Genomic DNA, 25976 nt, shown 5'->3' on the forward strand with positions numbered 1-25976 from the left:
ACAGACTGTCCCGGAGGCATCTGTGCCACGTGCTGGCATGTGGTGACACAGCGGCCACTGTGCTGCAGTCTGCACGAGAGAGCCGATCTGCCTCCTCCCTCTGTGCTCATCTGAGTTCCATTTCATGTGTTTTGTCGAAAAAAATCAAGAGCCTGTCTCTTCATGGCAGTGTTTGTGCTGTTGTCCCCGGTGGGACATGAGCCCCTTGCAGCCAGACACTTTCCAGCCCTCAGCAGAACTTCTTTCACATCGTAATAAGCAGCTTCTACCAGGACAGTTCATACTTCTTTCTGCTCCTTAAAACCGCCTCCCTCTGAGGATAATGGTGCACAGAGCACACTGTGTTCTTCACCCTGCACTAACCCCTTCCATCTCCACGCATCTCACCGAAAATGGTGCATACTGATCAGGCCAACAGCAGGAGCAAAAGCACATTCGGGAAAAGAAGGTGCTGGACTGTCACCTACTTTTTAATTTAATGTCCAAGAACCATGTGAAATGAAATTAAAAAGTAGCACCTTTGCAGAGACACCTTGCTGGATGTTCCATGTCTGATTTGGCACAAATGACCCTGCCGTGTGCCATCCTTTTCTCAAAGTACTTCTAACTGAAGTGAACAAATTTGTCCTATGCTATTATTGAGGCAAATAATAACTGAAGCTTCGGAAGCATCTCCATTATAAATTCACAGCTCTGATCCATGCAGAGTTTATAATAACATTTTTCTTAGCTGGCTGCCACAGGGCAGCCACTGCTGCTCTTGGAGATTGTCTCCAGACTCCGTGGTGTCTCATCTGAGTGGGAAGTTTCTCTCTCCCCTTGATCAAGGATTTCTTTGAAGATTAGGGTCTTGCAGAGTTATGGAAACAGTTTGGAAAGGCATGAGCAGAAAAAGGAAATGTTAAATTTTTGGTGATTACACTGGAACCGCAGATGGGGTTTTGCCGAGAGCGGCTGCAAAATAGCTCCCATGAGCACTATCTGAACTCTAAAGGGCTTCTTGATTTGGGAGCATTTCTGGCCCCCAAACCACTTGTGAAGGGATGGGATTCTTCACAGAATGTCCTTCCCTGCACCGTTTCTGTGACTGATGTAGCCCAGACACAAACGCCTCTGCTTGCAGCATGGGGAAGTTACGTATAAGTGGCTTCAAAGAGCCACATGAAAATCCAGCCATGTAAGATCTGTAAATAAAAGGTTCATTACTTGGCTTAATTTTTTACCTGTGTTTTCAATCTACAGCAGGGATCAAACCAGCAAGAGACTGCTCCAACACCACAAAGAACAAGATCTGTCCGGCCACCCAGTCTGATGTGCAGACATTCCCCCAACCTTTAAGCATATTCACTTATTAACAGAGAACAAAATATTTCAAAGAAGGTGGTGAAATCCTAAGAGTCTTCCCTTCTTCACCATGAAAATTTAATCACAAGCAATTTCACTCATTCTCCTTGCTGAAAATACACCAAAAAGCCTCCTGGCTTGATAAGGGTAAGAAACTCCGGGTGCCCAGGAGGATCAGGTGTGGTTATATTGTGAAGACATTCAACGCAATTTCAAGCTTTGAGCTCAGCTTGGCAAGACAGGATTTTCATGTGGGTCTTTGCATTGTGATCACTGTGGGTTACACAGCAGTAGAAAGTCAACACCAGCATCAAGAGCATCTTGACAAATCTTCCCTGCTTTTTGCCTGCAAGTTCTGAATCAGAGATGGTTCATTATGCTGAAGTCCTGCTGTACCAGTGATGATCATGTAAATCCCCTGGTGTTCACTTTGATGTGTCTTTAAACTACAGTTGTGACACTTTATTAGATTAAAAATAAGGGGTCCTCCCCTGCTCTTAGTGAAAACGTTGGCATTCCGATTTCAGACTGGTTGCTGCTGTCAATGGCAGTTAAATTGATGCATTTTACTTTGTTGAATGTCATCTGTTAAAGTAGAAAATATATTTATATATGGATACATGTATACTTACTTACATATATGCATCCATATACACGTCTAGAACTACCACTAAGCTTTAAGAGGTTTTGTAACATTGCACCAGATAAGGTTGTCAGCTGTCATTACAAAGCAATAAATAAAAAGACCCTGCTGAAATACCATCTAGCAGGTAAGATGATGTCTCTCTTGGAGTTTCAGCAAAGTGGCATCTGCAGACACAGACGCACAGCCCAAGGGTCAGAGAACAGGACAAGCTCACAAGCTCACACGTTCCTACCAGCGTAACCTCTCTGGCATTTCACTGATGTCATTTCTGCTCATACCCAAACCACACGTATTAAGAACGACTGCAGTGATTAGCTACAAGGGAGCGGAGCTCTTTTTTTCAACACAGAGCTATTCTTAAATCACGCTGCTCTTTAAACATTAGTGTTTCATCCTAAGTTGTCGATTAAAACTTTTTATTAGAGATGGCCAGACTTATCAAAAGACGCAGGCTTTGTCCATCACAGTGTTATTACCCATTTCAGGTGCATTTCATGGTGCGTGTCGTGCCATCTCCTACAGATCACAGCAGCCTGTTTGTGATGCCTTTGCTTTTTTGGCAGTCAGAGGGAGCATCCACAGGCATCTTATCTGGGAAGGGATTCAGCGAACGCTAAACAGATCTGGTCATGTTCTGACTGTGTGCCATGACTGCAGAAGCATTCGCTGCCCAGTCTGCTGGCCTCAGGAACTGAATGGGAAGCAAACGCTCAAACGAAAATAAAGTCATGTTCTTCAAAGGCAAGGAGGGAAACAGAATTTGACACTTGCTGCAGATACCTTGAGTGTTACAGCTCTCCCAACACTGAAGGCAACGCATGGAGAAAAAAGAGATGGTGGATATTTAGTGTCTTATTTCTCAGAGTTTTTTGACAAGATCCTCTGCTGATCTAACCTGGGGAGTGGCTCTCACTGGAGTGGAGCTGTTCTGAGCTGAGGATCTGGCCCATTCTGTGTGTTTATTGCTTGATACTAGGAAAAGGAAAATTTCTCCAACTTTCTTCTGCCAAGCAACTCAATCAGAGGAAAATCTCTCCTTTCCTTCTGTTACCAGGAAATTCAGCTCTCCTGAAACCTCTCCTGCACTCCCTGCTTTCACAGAGGACCACTTGACCGATCCCCTGCCGTGCGACGCTAACCCTGATTCACAGCTATCGGTGTGTTTTCTGGCTCAAACAGAAGAAGGTGCAGCCTCTGCCCCAAACCAGCCTGGCTCAGCCCAGGCACCGTTCCCTCTTACAGCGCTCGAAAAGCTCAGGAGGAGCAGGACACAGAGGTCGGGTTTGGATGCCTTCAGCATCCGAGAGTTTGTCAGAGCTCATGGTGGGCTGGGCTGAGCTGGGAAACCCAAAACCAGTGGCATAAGCTTGAAGTAAAAGTGTTGAGGACATCTGCACAGAGATAGGAAATGAGATTCAAGCACTTGTATTCCCAGGTAGAGAAGGCAAGAAATAACTGTGGATATCTGTCTGCTGGCAATCCCTCAGCTAGCTGAAAGGGTGACAAGTATGGATTTGCTTTGGCTCCCCCCTCACCTTCACGACGGTCACCATGCCCTCGTTGGTGACGGGGTCTGTCCGGATGGTGAAATGGCCAGAGGGGTCCCCGCTGATGATGCGGTAGATGGCATTCCAGTTGGGGGAGTGAGGCTGGTCCCGGTCCATCACCGTCAGGTTGGCCACCACAACCTCCACTCTGTTCTCAGGAACTTCTCCTGAATACTGCAAATAAAAGACAGGAGCGGTCATAGAATCATTTTGGTTGGAAGAGACGCTTAAGATTGAGTCCAGCTTATGGTGGGAGACTTCTGTTGTTCCTCACAGCTGCCTTCCCACCCCAGCACACTGACTGGGAAATCAGTCCGACGGAGAGGACCATGTCGTTGTATCTTTTGAGTGACACAGCTTCTGGTTTTCCTAATTTTTTTTTTGAGTACTTTTCCAAACCTTTCAAAGCTGAGTCTCACCTCTCAGCCCAAAGGAGAACAAACCTGCTACCATCAAGCCACTGCCCAAGTTTCAGAAATGCTCAAAGTAAATGAAAAAAACGATTCCAGATATTCTTGCTCTGTTACAGCAATCAGAGAGTTAATTGTCAACAGCAGGTAAAAACGGCAGACTAAAATGTGCATTTTTTAGGATGACTATGTCCCTTTAGCCTCAGGTATTTTGCCTCACTCAGATTTCAATGATGGCATTTTATTGCTTCTTCAGTGATTTTACTTCATTTTTCTTTCTTTCTTGCCCTTGATTTGATTTTGTCTCATTATTTAGAGTGTTTCTTGTGATTTTGCCACAGCCTTTCCTGGTGCCTAATTCTCTCATTTAGCACTGATTTTCATGGAGTGTGTCCAGTTCAGGCATATCCTGATGTATCAGCCGCATTCTTTTCTGCTTTCCAGACCTTGATTTATCATACGGCTGATCAGGGATCCTGGCCTGTGAATATTTCCACTGTTTGGGGCTCAGAGGCTGCCAGTAAGACATATTCCTAAATTTTCAACTGCCCTCATCTCCCAGCATCGCCTATTAGCAGCACTTGCAAATCAACACTCTGATTGACATATGGCAAATTAAGCACCGGGGAAACGACGGGAGTGGCTGGCTCTGAGTCTGCAACCCAAATCCTGGCCCCAAACTGCACTTCTGAAAATCTGGCCTTCGGTGTGCACAAATGTCAGGTTATGTAAATGATAATAAATCATCCCTTTGTTAGCACAAGGGTCCCTTCCCACTCCTAACCCACACCCATCCATTGGAGCCTTTTGGTTACGTGTGCTTATATTTAGTATATATTATTCCACCACTGACAACAAAAATATTCAATGTGCCTTATGCTAATGTAAATCTAAATTTGCCCTGAAGTGGTATCCTGAATGGCATTTTGTCCTCTTTTCTGTTACACACCTGTCCTAAACAAGTTTTCATTAGTGAATGCAGATGGCATCTCTTTCCAGCCATGCTGAGCAGTGGGGAAGAACAGTGGGAAGCTGCAGGATAATTCTAATTCCAGTATACACTACTGATCTTCTTTTCTCTTTATTTCCCATGATTTCACTTGTTCTTTACCCATTCTCTTGCCCAATTTGGAATCTCTGCAGCACACGGCTTAAGCAGGGAAGATATCACACGGAAATGTATTAAAGCCTCTTGAAAAATCCATTAGATTATGTCATATGTACATTCCTATTACCAACCTTGTCTGAAACCTGCTCCAAAGAACTGAAGGAGATTAGTTAAGCAGGATTGTCTCTTACTAAATCCACACTAGTTATTGCCCATTACATTAACTTAACGTTGTATGGCATGCCAGCAATGACAAGCTGATGAGCCCCCAGTCTCTTTTAGCAGGTGTCTGCAGTGCTGACATCCAGGTGTCGTATTGTATTTTCAAAGGAGATAAACACTTTGTGCAACTATCTCAAATCTTTGACCCAGGACTACAATTTTTTGTCTGTTACCATTGGGTTTGTGCCTTGCAGAATCAAACAGAATTAACTCATCACGAGGAAGCCACCAGCTGTATTTCAGACATTTAAGAGCGCTGGTCCTATAGGCTGCTGAGCACCTTTGGTAGATCATAACCCAGGTGCTGCCAATGAGTTTGGGCTACATGGAAAAATCCCACACAATCGCCAACAGATTTTACAGCAGCTTCCGTAAAAGCCAGCACAACATCCATTTTCAGCCCACAGCGATAAAATTTACTGCAAGACATATTTTAAGAACAGGTATATTAAAAATTCTAAATACACAAACATATCTCAACATGGAGGAAAATCCCAGTGGTCCATTAGGGTGAAAACCACAATGCTGGGCACATACTGAGCAATCCAGGAGTTCATGCAGTTGTTGTTGATACCTATTAGGTGTAGTTAGGGAATGATCCATCCTACATAGCACTGAGGGTGGATATTGTCTGTTAACTGGGTTATTTTCTTTTCTGTTATGCATCTGTCCTAAAAATATTTGTTTTTTTTTTTTTTTGATGAGAACAGAGCACCTTCACTGGAATCAAAGGAGCCATCCAAAGCTATTCAGGTTAAGAAGCGAATCTTGGAGAGATGCTCCATGAAGAACAGAACACTTTTCATCTGCTACACATGAGCAGCTACTGGGAATACAAACCAGAGCCTGTCTTTTCTTCTTCTAACACTCCCCCACTATCATTATGAGAAGTAAATGCTGTAATGTGTATTGTCCACAATTGTCTTTACCTTTAATAAAATTAAGTAATCACATTAAATTACATCTGCTAAAGGAAGGATGGCAGCTCAAAGCTACCCACACTTCTTTAATGTCATTCCCTCCCTACCCTGGAGTAATTTAGGATAATGAACAATACCATCTTTCACTACGCTGCTTTGCAGCATTCCCTGTGCTGTAAGTTCTCTTTCATGAGATTACAACTGATTTTCAAATAAAGACAAGCCTATCTATTCAAACAAGGTAAAACAATGGGCAGTGGAGGAGCTGCTGCAGTAAACATAAGAATGATAACGTAGTGCCTGACCTACACTTGTAGCATTTATTCATATTCCCCAGTTTTTCATTTAGCTTCACTTTCAATTGTTACATTTGAAGTCCGTAATTTCCAGAGTGCTTTTTTAAAGACCATTCAGAAGGATTTCTGTGTCTGATTATTACACACTTTGCTTCCCTTCTCAGATAAGGATTTGTTCTGAGCGCAGCATGTTCGTAAATCATAGAATGGTTTGGTTTGGAAAGGACCTTAAAGATCACCAAGTCCCAGCCCCTTGCCATGGGAAGGGACACCTTCTACTAGATCAGTTGCTCAAAGTCCTGTCCAACGTGACCTTGAACCCTTCCAGGAATGGGACCTCCCCACCCTCATGGGGAAGATTTTCCTAAATTCTTAAATCCTTACATTCTGTAGGGTCTTTTTTCTTCCCCTCCCACAAAAGCCTGTGCAGGCAAGAGTCCTCCTCTCATTCCTCCAGAATTGGCCTGTCTGAAATCATGTCTTGCTGAAAAGGCAATAATTCATTCTGATTTTCAGGTTGCATCAGATTATACTAAAATTGCTTAATCTCAGAGTTTGTCTTTCATCTCACTCCGTACCTGACAGCATCTAAACGTGCAGATAAATATCACTCTGGAGGAGAAAGGGACTGATGTGGTGGGGACAAATGATGAATTCACACAATGACTTGACTTTGTGCAATAAATCTGGAGTCTGGGCAGTGAAGCCATGCACAGCAGAGTAAAACCAATTAGCTCACTGCAGCCACTCCTAGGGAGGTGCGGAATTGAGATGGATGAATACAAAGACAATTATTCAGGCTGCCTTCTAAAGGAAATTCCTTTCCCCCCCCAATGTTCTTACCTTTTTTCTAGCTGTTTTTGCTAAAAGCTGTGAAAGCAAGACATTTGTTCACACGAGTGTCTGCAGGAAAGATTTTCACGTTGTCTCCAAGATCTGCTAATGATGACACAATGTTTATTACAGGCATAAGTAGTTTATGAAGGCTGAATTGCCTAGAGAAATAGTGTTTTATGACCTATAGCTATGGATTAATGCAGAAGAATATGGTCATTTCAGTCCTCTTATTAGACCCTGAGCCCTTCCCCTGACAGCTATGACTGCTGCAAAGTGCTGTGTCTTCTCTTTCGGTCCCCAAGGCTGAGAGAAACCAAAATGAGCATGTGTGAGCACACGTGGCCGGGGGTGTCCGACCTGCCACTGCTTTCTGCTGCCAGGCACCTTGTCACACAGCAAGCTCTGGGTCCGAGGTGACCCAGCAACACGGGGCTGCGTTTGCCCCATGTGTGAGCAGCACCCAGCCTGGACACCAACCCACTCTTCAGGGCATCCTCCCAGCCAAGTGCTGGCACACAAACCAACTGTTTACCTTTTCCGCACGATATTTAACAAAGATGCTTGAATAGCAGGCAGATTAATAAACAACTGCAGTCTGGTTGCAGAAATCTGTGTAAAATGGGGGAAAAAAAAACAAACATGAAAATCTCCTAATAAATCATTAATTGTGATGTGCCTGCCCAGCTGCAGCACGGAAACAAGCAAATGCCATCCTAATTGATTGCTTCTTATTCCATGTTTATAGGCCTGCATTTTTTATTGTGGGGGTTGAGTAAGCCCAGCGGTGTAAAAAGCCATCTACATTGTGCTCTGTGTATCTGCCAACTTGATATTTAGATCAATACTCTTTTTTCCCGCCCCCTACTTCTACTACCAGTAATTTAGCTTTTCTTCCTTGCAGCCTAATTGCTGTTTTCTTAAGCCTTACTATCAATTCTCTGACCTTTAATTTCCAATATCGCTTGCTGTACGGATGACTGTACTGGGTCTGCAAGTTAACCCACTGTACGGGTCGGACTTGGCTCTCGGCTGCTGTGATAGCCATGCAGTGACCTCCAGGTTCTCGCTCCACTGTGGTCGTCGTGCAGCAGAGACCACGAGCTCATTTGAACTCCCACAAAGTCTCTCTGGGGTCAATGATATTTTATGTGTCAATCAGATATCGAGATGATCATTTCTTAATCATGTTTTGTTAAAGAACTGCTCGCTTTGGTGTGGTCTTGAATGATGATCATCCTCTAAATAAAATCACAGAATATCCTAAGTTGGAAGGGACATTCTCACTTTTTTCGGAGGCAGCCCAGGGCACTCCTGCTCTGCACTGAACCCACCACAAACCCCAACATAACCCTTTTTGCATCGGATTTTCAGGCTCATGCCCACGACATCACCTGCACTGCAGCATCCCTGCTTCAACTTCACGTTCACCTGGATCTGCTCCACAGCCAACGCACGTATGCGTGTCGTACTTCAGACTAGTTATACGCCATGTGGCAAATGCTTCCCAAAATGTTATCTATAAAACCCAATGCACTTTTGCCAGCTTGCGGTTTTGCTCCGCTGGTACGAGGCCCAGCTGTCACCATGCTCATTCAGAAAGGAATTGCTGGGGCTGCAGGACTCAGCCTTGCCCAGCCAAGCGGAGGGAAGTGCACGACAATTATCTCACCAACTTTTAAAGGATGCTTTGGAAGCTCTGTCTTCATCTCCAGCGGTTTGCGCTATTAAAATGCCTCAAATGCCTGCAAAAGAGCTCTCACAGCTCTGTGTATGGTGTGGTCGAGCCAGACCATCCGCTTGATTATTGGGAGTTTCTACACAGAACGATGAGCAACATTCAGCGTGGTTCAACGTGACAGTTTCACTTCTACTGGATGGGTTTCAAAAACAAAAGCAAGCCCTAAACTTTTACACTTCTGAAGCTGATCTTACGATGGGGTGTAAACAACATCCATCGTGTTCCTGCAGCTGACGACAGCCGTTGGCTTTATGCTTTGTCTTTCCTGGTGCTATTTTTTTTTCAAAATCTCAAGTGATGACCACTTTTGCACTAAATGACAAGTTTTACTTTTTAATATGAAGACAAAGGAGAACAGAGGAAAAGAAAGCAATACTCTTTCTTTCAGAAGCAGCAGAAGAAAACCCTCTCATTTCAGACTCCCTGTTGTGAGGAAGGAATGTGCAGGTTTCACCTGGGTTTAAAGACTCTGAGAGTACTTGCCAGGAGTTCGGAGACAAGAACACATAATAGTAAAAGGATATTAAAAGAAGAAGAAAAAAACAGAAGCTCACATGTCTGACAATGAGCACTAATTTTTTTTTTCATTATCAGGTGTTACATTCTTGTGACAGTATGAAAAGATGTCACAGAAATGATGACACAAGACACTATTCTGCTGCAAGATAACCATTTCCAGATACATATATCTTATAAAACGGGGTTCAAACTTTGCATAGAAATTTAGATATTTTATAAAAATGCATTAGAACACAAAGGACCTTTTTACAACATTCATATGAAAGGTTTAAAAAGAGATGAAAATTATGTCCTTGGAAAAGCATATGGCCTTGTCAAGGGAAAAAAAAAATCTACATTAACCCCATGTAGGATAGTTGTATTTTATCTGTATTTCAAAGGCTATAAAGAACCACTGTAATCAACCTACTTGACTTTGGGGACTTGCACATCTCACTGAAACTCATGAAATCTGGCATAGTGCGGTTTCCAGAACACAAAAGCCTTTAATCTGTAACCTGGCACTCTCGTACATTCAAATCCTGATACTATCTCCTTGTTAGGAAGAAAAATTGTGAATTTATCCAAAATGGGATCTCATCTCATCTAAATGATGTAGCCTTTGCAACAGTGACCTTTAACAACGGTTATACTCAACAATAAAAGATTTTATCTCGGGAGCCAGTGGAAACAGTATATGTTAAAATTCTGATCTGATAGCATAGCCTTTTATTTTCCAATTTTAGACAAGAATCCTTTGAACATTTCATTTGCTCTCGTCTTACATACCTTTGTTTCTTGCCTACAGAATGAACAGCAGGAAAAGGTATCTGATACCTTTCTGCAGACTATTTGATTGTCAGGTGTAATTAGCAATGCTATCTTTTAAACAGAGGCGTAGATTTAAAAGCAGCTGCAACTGCCTACAAAGCCTCATTCTTAAAAAAAATAAAATTATATACATGCATTTATATAATAAAACATTCTTGCACAGATAGGTCGCTGCTTTACAATGGTTGACAGCCCATCATCCCAAAGGCCAACAGCGGTTTGGAGATGTTGACCTGGAATTGCCAACAGAGCCCCAGTGTCCCATGTGTCACTAGCGTGGAAGGAGGAGACGTTTCCAACTGCAGACCATGTCCTTTGCCCTTACCCTCTAAAATAACCATTTTTCTTAAAAGAGGATGAAGTTTGTTCATTTGTTGGCATGTCAAGCCTCGTATTTCTTTCTCTCTCTTCAAACTGCAAAGCAGACTCATAGAGTCATATAGGAAGAGACCCCCAAGATCATCGAGTCCAACTACAACCTAAACCTATTTTGAACAAAATTTTGAAAACACATTTTTCCTGATTTACATCTAAACCAGACAGACAAAAAATTGTGTGACAGAGTTCAGCTCCTAAGCAAGTAAAACATACTTCACAGGTCTGACCCTGTATTTCATGGTGAAATGTGTAAGGAAGAGGATGTTTCAACTCAGGCACCTGTAATGAAGTTTCATAAAGAAGGGCCTTAAGCTGATAAGCCTGGTTTAAGATTTTCTCATTAACTGCCCACTCCTCATAATGATTTTTTAATTTATTTTTTTTCAGGTTTTAAGGCATATAAAGGCTGCTCATGTGCCTTTGGGATCCGAAGATGGATTTTTGGGGAAGAATTTTAAGAGGACTGAAACTGAATTTTTAATATACACTATAATCCTGGTATTGAGATTTTTTTTCAGGTTTCCTGTGTAGCACAGCTCAGCCAGTCTGCACGCTGACTCCAGCTGAACCTCCTCTGCACTGCAATTGAAATCTCTGTTGTTTCCAGATTACACTCAGAATTAGCACACAGGGATATATATATATATTTAATGACTGGACTTGAACAACACAATCAGGCACTGGAAAACCCACAAGGTCTGGTCATAAACTGGGCTCCTGCTTGAACAGAGCATCCCTGTAGGAGAAAGGCACCAAAGTGCGTGTTTTATTGTAAAGTGCTGCTACTGTGTTTTAAAGATGTGATTTCCCGAGCTAGAGCCACAGTGGACCATTTTTTATGTCCTTACTGCTGCATGAAACGTCAGAACAATGTCTGTCTGTGGGGTGAGAGCTTGAACCCATATAAGGGGGAAACCTGCCTGTCCGAGTTCACCTGCCAATGGGGTCCCTAAAATCTGGTGTTACACAAAAATGCCCACCCGCTTACAGTAACTCAGAGCGAAGAGTAAATCAAAGGCTGGTTAATTCATCTGACTTGCCACAAGAAAGAAGCTTCTCACTGAAATTTCCTTTACAACAGGAAAGTCAAAGCGTATGTGACAGACAAAAATGGAGTGAGAAATGGGAGGATATTTGGCCAAAGAGGGAGTCACGATACTTGTAAACTTAGGAAGGAAAATGTTTTTATTTATTCTCCGTTATTTGCTGTCAATTAAATAATGTTATTGCACTAAGCTGCACAGTTTGCAAAACTCTACCATGCTCAGAAAACTATATGAAACCTTTTAGTGATCCTATCTGATTTTAACTCTGGCTGTTCTGTGTGTTCTGACCCTTTTTTCTACAATTGGAAAGAGTGAAGACATCCTGGACAGTTAGAAATATTCAGTAAGAGCAAACTCACAGCACTACAAAATCCTTTCTTAAATCTCTTACCCGCCCTCCCCATGTCACTAAAGATTTCATAAGTGAAATGTGCTTAATGAAATTCCTGATATATATCCTCTTAAAATGACATCCCTTGGAAGCAACTGTTTTTAAGGCAACAGAATATTGAAGAATTAAAAACCTGCCAACCGAGGGGAGTTAGAAAACTTCAGAAGGGGATTTATTTCAGTGCATTGCAATAATGGAAGTTACAAAATGCACCTAAATCTCTCAGCCTCGCATCAGCACCTGAGATGCTGTGTATTTTTAAGATAATTAAATAATCCACTACAAACGGGTATTTTTGCCTGGGACATCTGGCAGACGAGAGGTACCTGCCAGGGCTGTGTGGACATTCTACATAACCAGGGACCTCCTGGATGGTGCTGGGTGTCTACATTTGGGCAACCGAACTGCACCCTCCAAGGCCAGGTCTGGGCTCAGGAGGAGAATTAAGGATATTTAGTATGTATCCAAAACCAGAAAGAAGCAGATAATCTAGAAAAAAATCATTCAAATTTGAAAGAAACACTTCAGACAGATAAATCTTAGAAATGCTGGTGTGGGTAGATACGTGAGATATGGGAGCATTAATGACGGATTTCTCCTTGCAATTATAGCTTGACTGACACATCAGAGATTACAGGAATGATTTCTAACCCATCCACACATGTATCAGGTGGTGGAAACCAGGGTGACGTCCATTACAGGGTATTTCTCTGTAGATGTTTCCTTTGACTCTGTGCATTTTGTCAGGGACACTGGCTGTGTCACCCCCTTGTCACACACATGTTTTACCACCTCGTTCTCCATGGACAATTCCACTGTGGAGGGCATAGTGTGGGAAGATCGTCTACAGCTTCTCCCTCCTGATCCCACACACATTGAACAGGGAAGGAGGAGGAGGAAAAATCCCTGGTAAATGAGACATCGCACCAGGAGATCCAGCGCTGCCAGATGTTCAAATGAAATGGCTCATGATGAAAGGGTTACGGCAAGCGAGAGCTGATGGGTGCTGTCACAGCGCCGGGGTCAGGGTGGTCCTGCAATTGTACAGTTATCATCTCGTGTCTTCATAATATCGTAAAACAGCAGGATAGAAAATCCAATGTCAAAACAAATTATGACATATCATTACGATGCTGATGACGGATACGCACATGCAGTTTAACCCCATTAACGACAGCTACCGAAAAGCACGGTAACAGACGGAGAACATCGTGCTGCACACCACAGGTGGGCACATACCCCAGGGGTGCAGAGGTTGTGCTGTCACTCCTGGATTTCAACATTTCAAGCCCTTACATGGTGAGGAGCCAGGCAGGAGCAGCATCCAGAGATTGCGCTCTCTGGCATCAAGAGAGGAGGTTATACGACTCTTGGTTTTACACCAAGTAGTACATGTGTCCAATTCAAGACAGACCAATAGATCTTTTTTCTTTTTTTTCAGTGCCAGAAAATTGAAATCTGTAATGAAACTATCGCTCCCATTTTTTTAAATCACTGGTCTTTGGCAATTTTAAACTTCGAGGTCTGAAAAATTCATTACTGCTAACTTCCATCAAGGGTGTTCCTGAAACCAAAATTACTTAATCAACTCAATTTAGCTTCTTGTGTAGACCTAATTCAGAAAAACTTTATCTTCTTGAATTGTTATTGCAATTAATTTCCCCCCCTTCTTTTTCTGCAGCAGACGACATTTCAGTAATTAGATATTTTATAAAAATGAGTTATTCATTCAGGGTAGCTTCACTTTTATATTTGATTAATCATATTACCACTGAGGTCTGGGTTTTGTCTCCAAGGAAAGTTTAATGACCTCATTTTAATCCTCCTTTTAAGCACTAGGCAGGTATCAATGAAGACAAATAAAATTATCTTCTTTTTTCTTTTTCTCTCTTTTTTTTTTCTTCAATCTCAAGATTACATTTGATGTTTTTTTCTGTGTGACTGACCCATTTACAAGGAAGTATCTAGCTGACTGCAATTAGATTCAGGACAGAATCAGGCTAAACAGAGCCTTGAACTGTACCTTAATAACTAATGCTCAGTGTAATGGAGAGGAACCAGAACTGTTTCACCAAATGGCACTTGGTTTAGAGCACTGTACATGATTAATTTGGTGATAATTTGAAAATGAATGTACTGAAAGGAAACAAACAAAACACAAGCCACTGTAAATTTAGGTTTTGATTAATGGCGTCTATTAGTAAGAGACTTCTATCAAGGAAACCACATTTCTTTTATATCGAGGTACATATACCCACATGATGTAATGGAATAATTCATACAAACCACAATTTATTTGGGAGTAGAGACGTGAGTATTATGGATGACTGTTTGTGTTATATCAGTACCCACCTATGCTTTGAATCTAGCTGTATGTGTATCTATATTTGAACATATTTACATCTTCGTATCTATCTATCCATCTTGTAGACTATTGTTTCTGCTTCTTCCCTCTCTGTTACCACTGCTCCTTCACCTCACATCCTTAGTCTAATTCATCGCTTATGACACAGGTTTTCATCAGGACCTGCAACATAACAAGGGGCAGAAAGCCCATTTCAATTCATAAACGCTTAATTCTTATCTAGAAAAACTAAACTGATTTGTAGTTTTCAGACTTCACCAACTATATATATAATTGAAACACACACAGAATTAGGTAGATGCTCATGTACCCAAACGCTACCGGGAATATTCGATTCACTTGAATATAATAATTTATTTCAGTTAGACGATGACAGCGCTATAATAGCCCAAGCTTTACTGTGCGTTTCAGCTGAGCTTCATTTTGATTGGAAAATTGCAAGCGAATAGAGTCACCTGGGATTTTCCATGAAAGCACAATTGATTTTTAACAATAAATCCTGCCTGCAGGACTGTACAGAACTCCTGGGTTTGTTTTCAGCTGTAAAACAACACAGTCCTGTAAATTTTCTCACCACAGTATTAGGCCTTTCCCCTTGCCAGCTCCGACCTGCGCTGTTCACCTTGATTTCTGCCTCTTGTGACAACTGCCTCTGAATTATGCCACAGGTGTAACATTGAGGATTTTGTAACACTGTAAAATCCAGGCTAATCTATATTCAAATGTCACTGTAGATTTTCTGAATGGCACAGGCGTAAAGCTGCGGACCGTGAGATCTGAATGGGCAACTACATATGCAGTTTTTATCTATACGCTGGGAAATTAGGTACACGGCGCTCAGGATTTAAGTCCTTGGTCCTTTCCAGATCTGGACACGTGCCCAGGTCCTGGGAGGTAGTTCAATACCCACTTCCACTGGTTTTCCCCCGATCAGCTGTGCTAAGACCTCTCGTCAGGCCAGCCTTTGGTGGGCATCCTGGTCCCTTTTTCTGTCTGTGGGAAATCCCACTGAAATCTCATTCCTGCCAGGTTCTCCTTTCACAGCGTAAGATTAATTTGTAAAACATGGGCATGTATGTACAAGGGATTTCTCATAATGCTCAAATGTACTGAAAGCTTTCAGATATACCTGCTATAAATGTGCTTAGAAAACCCCAAACTGCTGTCAGGCTAACTTGGTTTCCAATTTTGGTTTCCTACTACCGTATGAGACCATTTCTCCAAACTAGACCTATTTACATCTTTGCATTGCAGTCATTTGGAAGTCAGAATCTTTCAGCCTGAAGGAAAAGCTGAGGGTTTTCTTTGCTACTTTGCTATTTCTGCACTCACCACTAAAACCAGAGCACAGCAGGATTCAAGTCAGCAGGCTGGAGATCAGGTGAAGGATTCACCCCAAGCTTTGCCACTTGCAAAGAAGTCACATTTTCACAGCTCACATCAGCTATTTCTGCGGCTCTGGACAGTGTTGCTCTTGCATTGGTTGATGCACAGCTGTATTTTGTCCTCAAACAGCATTAGCATGAGAACAAATGCACACAGAACAAGGAATAAAATTTTGGCTTATGCTTGTTTGCTTTGCCAGAATTTTGGCAAGTTCACAGAGCAGGAGGACTAAGAGAGTGCTGTACCATGGCTGTGAAAACGGCAAATTTGATCCTAGGAAATATTACTGCCCTTGTTCAAGACACTGAAAAATCTCATCCGTATTACTAGATACAAATCTGGTCAAAAGAAAGAAATCTGAGCAGAGCCTGATGCACAGCAGGGTTAGCAAGATAACCGGGGAAAGGAAAGCTACAATGTCAAGAGGGGCTGAAGGAGTTTGGCTTGTGCAGCTTCACAAAATGATGTGCATGGGCATATCAGCGCGGGGACGGGACAGAAAGTGGGAAGGAAACATCAAAACAGGAGAAGGAAGGACTATTCGTGGTAAAGGACAATGGCACCGATACTTCACTTTCACATTTCAAAGCACTTCTGAGTGGGCTCATCAACATTTTCCATAGCACGCTGAAGAGCCAAATACCTGCACAGACACAAGTCAGACGTTTCTGGCAGTGCAGTGTCAAAACCAAAAAGCCCTTTTAACTTGGGTCTCTCTCTGTGTCATTTTGCTAACGAACCATCCAGCTCTTCCCTGGGCAGATGTCACTGCTGACTGAGCCCAGCACCAGCCAGGTTACTAACTTAGCATTAGTGCGGCAGCCAGAGATGAGTCTGATCTGACACTATTAATTAAATAGCCCAGCTAAAAACTGGCAAGAACTGTTTTTTCCAATGTACTTGCAACAAGTACTTGCTCCTCCACTGATTAGCCAAATCCACTTTGCAACTAGATTAACCTTCCTCAGCAACACATCCCCTTCTGCCAGAATATGAGCACCTCTCTACGCATAATGTTATTCTGGACCAGCTATTTGCTTTAAGTTCACAGCAGCCTTTGGCCAGACTAGCAAAAGTCATCTGGGCTCTGTGAGCTGGGAGGCCCACATCCAGGCTTCATAGTCTGATCCTAAACCTTTAGAGCTGCTCCTAATGGGAGTCAGTGCTGAGATGAGCCAGCAAGGCAGCGCGGCAGGGAAGGGGATGCGGTGCTAGAGCTGCCTCTTTAAAACACGCTCCACTGGATTCAGCCTCGGAAGAGGAGATTCTCAAAGCAGTGCCAAAGGGCGTATTTTAAAGTAGCTTTAAATAAGACCTCCTAAGGCTCAAGAGCTTAAAGAACTTGAATAGCCTAGTTTCCTTTTTTTTTTTTTCTTATTTTTTTTTTTTAAAGAAGAGGTTGATTGCCAGGCAGGTTTTCCCAAGAATCCACAAGCTCAACTAATCACGAGCTCTTCAGCCCTGTGAAATAATATTTCCCTTACAAGGGCTACTATAAAAACAAGTTCTGCACAGTAGGCAAATTTAAAATAACTTTTAATTAACATTTAAGACACAGAAGTCTGATCATGCAAATTCATCTGCGTCTCCTCTCTGCGCCTGATTGTTCCTGATTGAATACGATAAAAATAGACTTTGTATGAGTCGAGTGTAGGGATGGATTTCTTTAGCTTCTCCTCCCCCCTGATTATGCATTTCCTTAGATAAAGTGGAAACCCTTGGATGGCTATTAATGGTATCATGGGTCAGACTGGAAAGGGCATCCTGCTTTACAGGAGTTAAAGATTTCACTGGAATTAAGGGCATTCCTTCCATGAGCAAAGAAGATGCCTCCACCTTGCATAAAATCTCACCTGAGACCATCCAGTATTGTTCCGTCTCAGCTGATTTCTAATCTCTGAAATACCAACACTAATTTCAGAGCACCTCCCCTCTATCTGAGGTGAGCATCTGGCCACAGGCTCTGCTACGGATCTATATTAATACAGAAAAAAATGCAAATTGCCTGCACAGAAGAGATAAATATTTGAAGGGAGGCTGAAGAATTTCCACGTAATTAAGACATGTCAGAGGACATGACCCTGTTACGAGGAACAGGGACCCTGGATAACAGAGGGCACACTGATACTGGTACCTCTCTCTTGTAACAGTTATGGACCCAGTTTCCCAGTAAAACTTACTACAAATGTTTGTGCACAGAGCCTCTTCACCTCCCTACGGACATGACCTGACTTTCTTGACCATCACAGCAGCTCCCGTCCAGTTGTTAAGTTTTACACAGTAACATTAATTCCTGCTGCTGCATACAAGAGCTGTGACACCAGCATGGTGCAGTGTCCTCCTGAGCTACATTCTTATCCAGGAACAATGAAGTCTAAAACCACTCTGGCTGAATGACAGGTGATCTTGGAATGCTATAGGGTGGACTTCGTAGGTGTCTATGCTGAATTCAGTTGCTTGACTTCCTTTCATCTGGCAGGTTTCCAAGAGCAAACCACAATTTCAGTTATTCAGCCTCTTTTGTTTTTTTACAACAGCATCTCAATACAGAAGTATTTTAGATTAAAATACAAATACACTGTATCTCTCCAAACAGTCTCCACTTTAAAGAGACCACGGGCTTCCTTACCCTCTGAGGAGCTATAGATCTCCTGGAAAGAGATGTTTTTGCTATTTTTTAGAGGTGTTAAAATGCAGATCAGACTATTTGAGGACAGCAAGGAGATTCAGCTCAGGTTTAAAGAGACTGATCAGTCTAATGCTGTTTTCTCTGCCAGTCAGGGAAATAACATATTACACTTTCATACTCACGTGAAATTCATCCTGGTTATGCTTGGGAGTATATGAAAGATATTTGTTTCCACAGAATGAGAAAGTATTATTGTAAAACATTCTTGGTTTTCAAATCTTTATAAAGTCCCATGTGCTACTGTGTAAAGCCCTTTGGCCCTTGCAAAACTCTCCAGTGACTGAAATTAGAGAAATAATGGTAGACATCAGCCCCGCTTAGAGGAAGAATAGTGTTTTCTAATCCATTTAACACAATCCTATGGGTAATTCTCTTGATGGCTTTTATTTCTTCTAGGTCTAACACACACCAAGACATTGAATACTCAGAATTCACCTGAAAGCAAATTTCCATTATTGCACGTTTAATCAGATTCAGCTTTGGGAAGTGTTTTGGAAAGACATTCAAATACACCACGTTTGGAGGATGCTGCTCTCCCGAAGGCACCAATGGGTACGTGTGACCAGCTCTGACACAGCTCATCCCACCACCCAAAACCTCCCCCCCGACTCACACGTGGGGACAAGGACCAGGCAACCTGGGCCATCGGAACAACCTGTGCTTAAATGACGTGGCCACTAGATGTCATTCCTTTTTCACTCAAAAGAAGGTTAAACAAGTATTTACCTGCAGAACAAGGTCCCCCCAAACACTAGCAAGCCGAGGCACACATACTGCTGTGGTGACAAGTTCCACGGCCTGGGAGACATAAAACTAGAACATTTTCCAGAGGACAATCCCGCGCTGGCAGGAGAAAGGACCACACAGCCCAAGACTTGCGTTAGATTTTTACAGCTCTTCACACCCATATGTATCATACTTAAGGAGACATTTAATGACAACGTTAGAATATGACGCCTGGTGTATTTTCTGTGGCAGACAGGAAGCACACGCGCTGCTGTTAAACCCTCCTTGTACTTGCTGAAGCCTGAGGGCCAGATCTGAAAACATGCTGGGTGCTCATTTTTCTCTGATTTAAGGGGAATTTAGCGCTTTTTTCTGAGAATCTAGGTCCAAGAGACTTGATCAGAAACTGCTGGCGCTGCTCAGGTGTGGAGCACATCCCACCCATGAGTGTGGGTCCCCACAGGGATGGGAGGGGAGGATCCAGACTCTGATTTGGGTCTGTGGTGGCACAAATAGGGCTCTGCATGACTTCCTCGAGTTCTGCACAGTATTTGTGGCTTCTAAGGGTAAAACTAAAGGGAAACTTTGGTACTAACATAATAGACCCTTTAAGATGGTATGAAAATTCAGAATAATATAAAAACATTCCTCAAAGGGTGTTCAGTGTCTTGAACACAATGCAGTTGGACTTTCTGCATTTTTAAAGATTTGGTATCAGGTTAAGATACATCATTTGCTGCTCCTTGTTGACCTGCATATGAATACAGACGGTGGATACACGATTTCTCACTTATTAGCATGCAGATCTCTGTACTGCTCTGTGGTTTCTGAAATTACTATGCACATTTTGGATGCTCTACATCTATGGATCATGAAGGCTGGAAAGAACACGACCACATTGTTTCACCTTCCAACTCCTAATTTTTAACTTAACCAGCTATAAAAATTCATCATTTGCCATCTCTTTATTTTTTTTTCCCTCCCAGTAATAGCAACTTGGAGCACATGAGAACAGAAAAGAGAAATAGTGTACTAATACAAGACAGACCTTTAACTGATTCAAACCAGATGTACTGAAGAATGTTCACATATTTTCTGCCGGCACACAGAAATACATCTGTTAGAGCTATCGGTGAAATACAAATTTTACCCGATACCTGTTACCATTTAAAGTATTTACTGCTTCCTTGAAATCATATCTGAGCTACTAAAGCCAAAATATCTCTTACTGCTCAGGATTTCACTCCTAAGTAATAATAACTCTGATATGTCTACAGCCAATTGCTGTGAAACAACCGTATCCTCTTTGGTGCAATCAGACATAGTCTGTTTGCCACATTATTTCAGTTCCTTTAGTACCTCAGCGAAATTGGTTGCCAAATAGTTTTGTGAGTTCATGGATCATTCTTCTCTTCCTTTTCCCTTTTTTCCCTCCTTTTTTTCCCCCCATGAAAGTCTTTGTTCTGCGGTTATCTATCACATTCCTCCCATCTGCCAAACCAGCTACAAGAGACAACGGATACAAACACCGGTGAATTACAACCACGTCGTGTGTCCATGCATCACTGTGCTGATGTGTGGATACTTACAGTGCTGGTAGTGAATTCGGGTGGGTTGTCGTTCACATCCGTCACCGTAATGATCGCTGTTGCTGTGTTTGAGAGACCATAGTTGAGGTTTCCTTCCATATCTGTGGCTTGAACAATGACTATGTACTGCTGAACTTTCTGGAAAAGAAAAGATGAGAATCAAAAATGCATCCTGTAAAGTGCCTTGGTTTATTTTCCATATGCAAGTGCAATGTTAAGGCAGACACTGGGAAGTTAATTAGATTCAAAACGTTAGTAAAAAGACAGATAAAATTTTTTATCATGTTTTTGAAAGTATTTTTCACATGGATTGGTGGATATCACCTGTTTTATGGGACAATAAAAATCTTATAGCAAAAGTTCTTGGTTGAAACAAACATTTTGTTGATTTTTTAGATGTTTTGGGAACATTAGTTTCTATCTTCTGAAAAAGAGTAAAAATTTTGCTCATGTGTTTTCACAAAAAACATCACCAAGAACATTATATCCCCAAAACTGACAGCAATATTGCCCAGTGGCCCTCCAGCTTGTTCTGCTCACACAGTTTGATGCCCAAAAAGCGTTTTGATACTTAAAATACCCTCCAAGATTCAATCCTTAACACAGTATTGGTAAATCAGGAGAATTTAAGTCCATTATGAAAAAGAATATTCACTGCAATAAACAAAAATTCAGTAGAACTGATTTAAGTTCCTGAGATCCCAAACAATGTCGCTCTCAAAGAAAAAGCCTTACAGAGCCAGCCATGAAAACCACACATTGAAGTTGTATGTGAGTGAAACTGGAAATAAACCTGAATAAAACAGGAGCGAGCATCTGATCTTGCCATCTGTATATCTCCCTGGGATGACTCCTTATTTCTGAATATCTGCCTGCACTGAGAAAAGCTTCATAATCTTTAGAACTGGCCTCAACAATATATTTTCATTTGGATCTGCAGGATTTACTATTGATGTCTACAGAAGTCATGCCCAGGGTACCCAGAGCACTTTACAGGCAGATATTAAAGCAAAGCTCCTCTCCTGAAATATGAGTGTAAGGATGCGCTGAGAACCAGGGGGATCCAGCCAAAACTGGTGTGATTGAGGGCAAAGTGAAACCCTCCCCATCCCTTAAGGTTTAAGGTGTAATTACAGACGTGAGCTGGGACACAAGTACCAAGTGTCTCCAACAGCACATCCAAGAGTGCTAAAGGTGTGAAAACCAAACAGAGACACAACGTTGTGTAGGAAAAGCTTTGTGCAAAGACAAGGGGAGGAACTCCACAGGGAGGAGAGACCTTCCACACGCTGGACTGCTCCAGAACACAGCTCGGATACCCCAGGGCTGCTCCATTTGTCTGGGATGGTACAAGCGTGTGTAAAATGTCAAATGTCCTTTGAAATTTCAAAGGGCAAGAATCAGGTCAACTAGGATTCTGTACTCCTACATAAACATTCTTGAAGTGCTGTAACTGGCTTGATTCTTTAATTCTTCTGAGTTGCTAGAATAACAGAGATGTGAATTTTAGCTTTACCCTGATTCCAGGACTTTTAATTGACAGATATTAACCTCCTAAATTGACAAGATATCACACACAGGGACCCATCAGCACCTTGCGACTGGAATATATTATGGAAATGCACTTTTATTATCTCTTGCTACCTTGTATAATAAAACACGAGAGAGAAACTATCATTAGCCTTTGTTTTTCCTCACACAAAAAGTTGCTGTTCATTACTCCATTTGTAAAGCACTGGGTAAGTGTAAGGTTGAAATGCCCTTATTGGTGAATGCAATTTCTATTTCATATTTAGCATTTCCTTCCTTATTCTCTCTTATAGACAACTTAGGAGGCTGATAGAAGTATTCCCTAACAGGCCAAATGCTTGTGAGCCAAACTAGGTTTAAATCATAGAAGGAGGAGAAACCATTTTTAAAAATAGCAGCAATCAGACCCCACATAAATTAGAAAAACAGGTTGGAGGCCCAGATGAGAGACTCCGTTTCAATAGAGCATTTAAATGGCAAAGCCACCTCTAATGTTCCTCATCGCAACGAAACGGAGACGCATAATTCACAGCATTTCTGACTTGATGGGGTGGCTGTTGCACATTATTGTAAAAGCTTCGGTGCTTTGACAGCGACCGCAGGGAAAGAAAAATATTCCTTCCTTTCCATCAGGTGAGAGGGTGATGAAACAGGCCCGTCAGTGGGGGTGCTGCTTTTTTAACTTGGTGTTTTTCTATTTTATTGTGTTTGCAGCCTGACCCCTCTATAGGTCTCAGTTCCCTCCAGTTCTGAAACTCCCAACACCGTCATGCAAACTTTGATCTGAACTGCGAGAACGAGCTGCAGACCTTGGGGAAGGTCGCGCTCAGTCTGTGCCGCATTTATTCATACCGGGACCAAGCCTGGAAACCTCCTCGTGCCTTCCAGCTCGATTCATTCCCTTCAACTAAAGCTTCCCCTGGAAAAATGAATCCTGTCATACAATAGGGGGCAAGGGACTACAAAGTCTCATTTAAAAGTTTTGTTGACTTCACAATTTTACTGCTTATTAAATTATACATACTCTGATGACATGCATGTGTGTGTGTAATCACAGAGCCTGTCTTATTATTCTCAGATTTACAATGAAGTTTTTTTATTTAACAAAGTGCCTTTCAGAGCATCATAGCACAGTCTTATTAAAAAAACCCCACACAAATTCACAACACTAAATTAAAGAAATTTAAAAGAAAGATTATATCAATCAGATAACACAAAGTCAAAAATGAAAATGCCCAGAATTCAGGAATGTATGAATGTACCAGTCACGAAGAGCTGGTGCACAGGGATGGGCAGAGGGGGAAGAAGGCTAAGGAGCACTGCATGTGTGCTAGAGGGTGCAGAGTCCAACCTAGTGAGAAAATGGGAGGAACCAGAGCAGATCTGAAGTGGATGGAGTGATCAGGGAGGGTCAAGAGGGGAATGGACCCGTTTGAGGTGGGTGCTGAACCTCAGGACCCCAGGGGCAGCTACAGTGATTTGGGACACGTTGGAGGTGGGACAGGGGGATCTTCAGAGACAGCACCAAAGCTGCACTGATTCCCATGTGCTGAAGACGTAACAATTGCATTCAGAGCAGAAGTGCGATCAGACACAGAGAATGGCCTCGGCTGGCATGGAAGGTCACATAAAACACAAAACCATGTACGTGGAAGTGATGTGAGATTTGTCAAACCTTTAGGCACATCCATGTCCAGTTCCATCCAATAGGCTCCAGTGTGGGCATCCAAGGGTGGTGCTTTCAAGTCCCTAGTTTTAGTTTATAATTAATTCAATCTTCAGTAAGATTGGCCCCAGAAGATAACAAATGACTCTTTTTTTTTGTTTTTCTGTAGCTAACCTTTTTGCTTGGGTGCATTAAGCTGATTTTATTGAACTATTCAATCAATTTTAATTTCAACATGTCCTTCCAATTTGTCACAGCATCTCCAGGGGCATCTTAGTTTGTTGTCCTAATATTATTATTGTTACAACTATTAAAAAAAAGGCAGTCTCATGCCCCCAAGCAAGAGAAACATTTTCTTGATGGCATTTTGATCATACAGAATGATTCTCATACTCTCTTTCTTTACAAAAATGACATTTTAAATAGCACAGGGCAGAAACTGCATCATAGAGGTAACAGAAAATGGTCCTAACCCAGAGAAATGAAACAGTTACTATATGTTTGCTCTGATGGTGATGCTGTGGAACTAAAGAAATGAGCTTCTGTCCTGACGGGGTCCAGACTAAAAGTCCAGCCCCAGTGGCCAGTGTTTTTAATAAATTTAACAGATCTCCACACTGGAGGAAAGTAAATGTGCTGCTTCTACTTATGCCAAGGAATAAAAAAACCTCATCTTGATAAGTGCAGAGCTTCTAGTCTGACCTAAAAACTAAGAGGGGCTTTTGAAGGAAAAAATTATGAAGGAAAGAATAATTAAAGGAACTGTGGCAGATCTAATCTGAGTGCTCCTCTGCCAATCATCTGATATAGTGCCACAAAGAAACACATCAGCTAAATTCCAGAAGATGGGAATTAGCTGAAGAAATTGGTTAAGCTGGTTAACAGGAAGTTGATCAAGACAGCACTGCCTAGTACAGAAAGAAGTAACAGCTTGAAAGAAGGCTAACCGGAGAATGAAATAATAGAAACAAGATGTGATTTAATAGCACAAAATACCAGATAACGCAGCAAGGGACCAAGGACAGAACTTGTCTGGAAGCTGGTTATGGGTGCCAAGCACCGTGGGCTCATCGGGATGTGGTGCCAGGTCCCGGCGCTCACTGCTGAGCAACCCGGATCCGACCAGGTGCCGGGAGCGAAGAGCCCATCACCGGAGAAGAGCTTAGGACAGCCTGGCTTGTTTAGTCTAGCAAAATGAAGGCTGATAGCTGATAGATATGATTGCTGACTATAAATACATCAGGAGGATAAACACTAGGAAGGCAAAGGAGCAATTTAAACTAAAGGACAACGTTGACACAAGAACAAATGGGTAGAAACTGGCCATGAATAAATTTAGGCTGGAAATTACGTGGTCCTTCACTGCTGAAGGAGTGAGATGCTGGAGCAATCTAATATAGGGCTCAGGGATTCAAAATAAGGTATTAAATTAGGGATAAAATCCTCCTGGTCCAGGGAGAAATTATGACAAATAGAGCTAAAGCAGAAGTCAGATCGCTCAGCACTCTCTGTGTACAAACAACTTTTTTAGGAAGAAAAATAATAAAACGCCTTTCAGTCTAAATACCACAATATGTCTGTGTGAAAATGGTTTAAGACTTAACACTGATGGATATCACTGAACCAGCCCGGTTCATTGGCACACACAAAGGAATAGGTGCCCCAAACAAAATCACAGTTCTTCCCTATCAAGATACAGGTTGGCATGAAAAACACCATCTGAAATCCTTGACCAAGCTGAGCACGGTCTTGCCGAGAGGTTATAAATAAAACCAAATCATATTCAGAGAGAGAGTCTAAAAGAATAAAGTAT

At 42.1% G+C, this 25976-nt stretch overlaps 1 protein-coding gene across 2 annotated transcripts in view; it reads right to left on the minus strand.

The window, feature by feature from the left end:
- The window catches only part of CDH4 (cadherin 4), a 432434-nt gene that overhangs the window by 22729 nt on the left and 383729 nt on the right, over window positions 1-25976 (minus strand). For both annotated transcript variants that reach the window (XM_065032403.1, XM_021283285.2), the window contains exons 8-9: window positions 20968-21105; window positions 3526-3711 (exon numbers count right to left, since the gene is read on the minus strand). In XM_065032403.1, coding sequence (XP_064888475.1) covers window positions 3526-3711; window positions 20968-21105 — 324 coding nt within the window. The remainder of the gene's footprint in view (window positions 1-3525; window positions 3712-20967; window positions 21106-25976) is intronic.

Source organism: Columba livia, chromosome 16 (genome assembly GCF_036013475.1).
Source record: "Columba livia isolate bColLiv1 breed racing homer chromosome 16, bColLiv1.pat.W.v2, whole genome shotgun sequence".
In the NCBI taxonomy this organism is placed as follows: Eukaryota; Metazoa; Chordata; class Aves; order Columbiformes; family Columbidae; genus Columba; species Columba livia.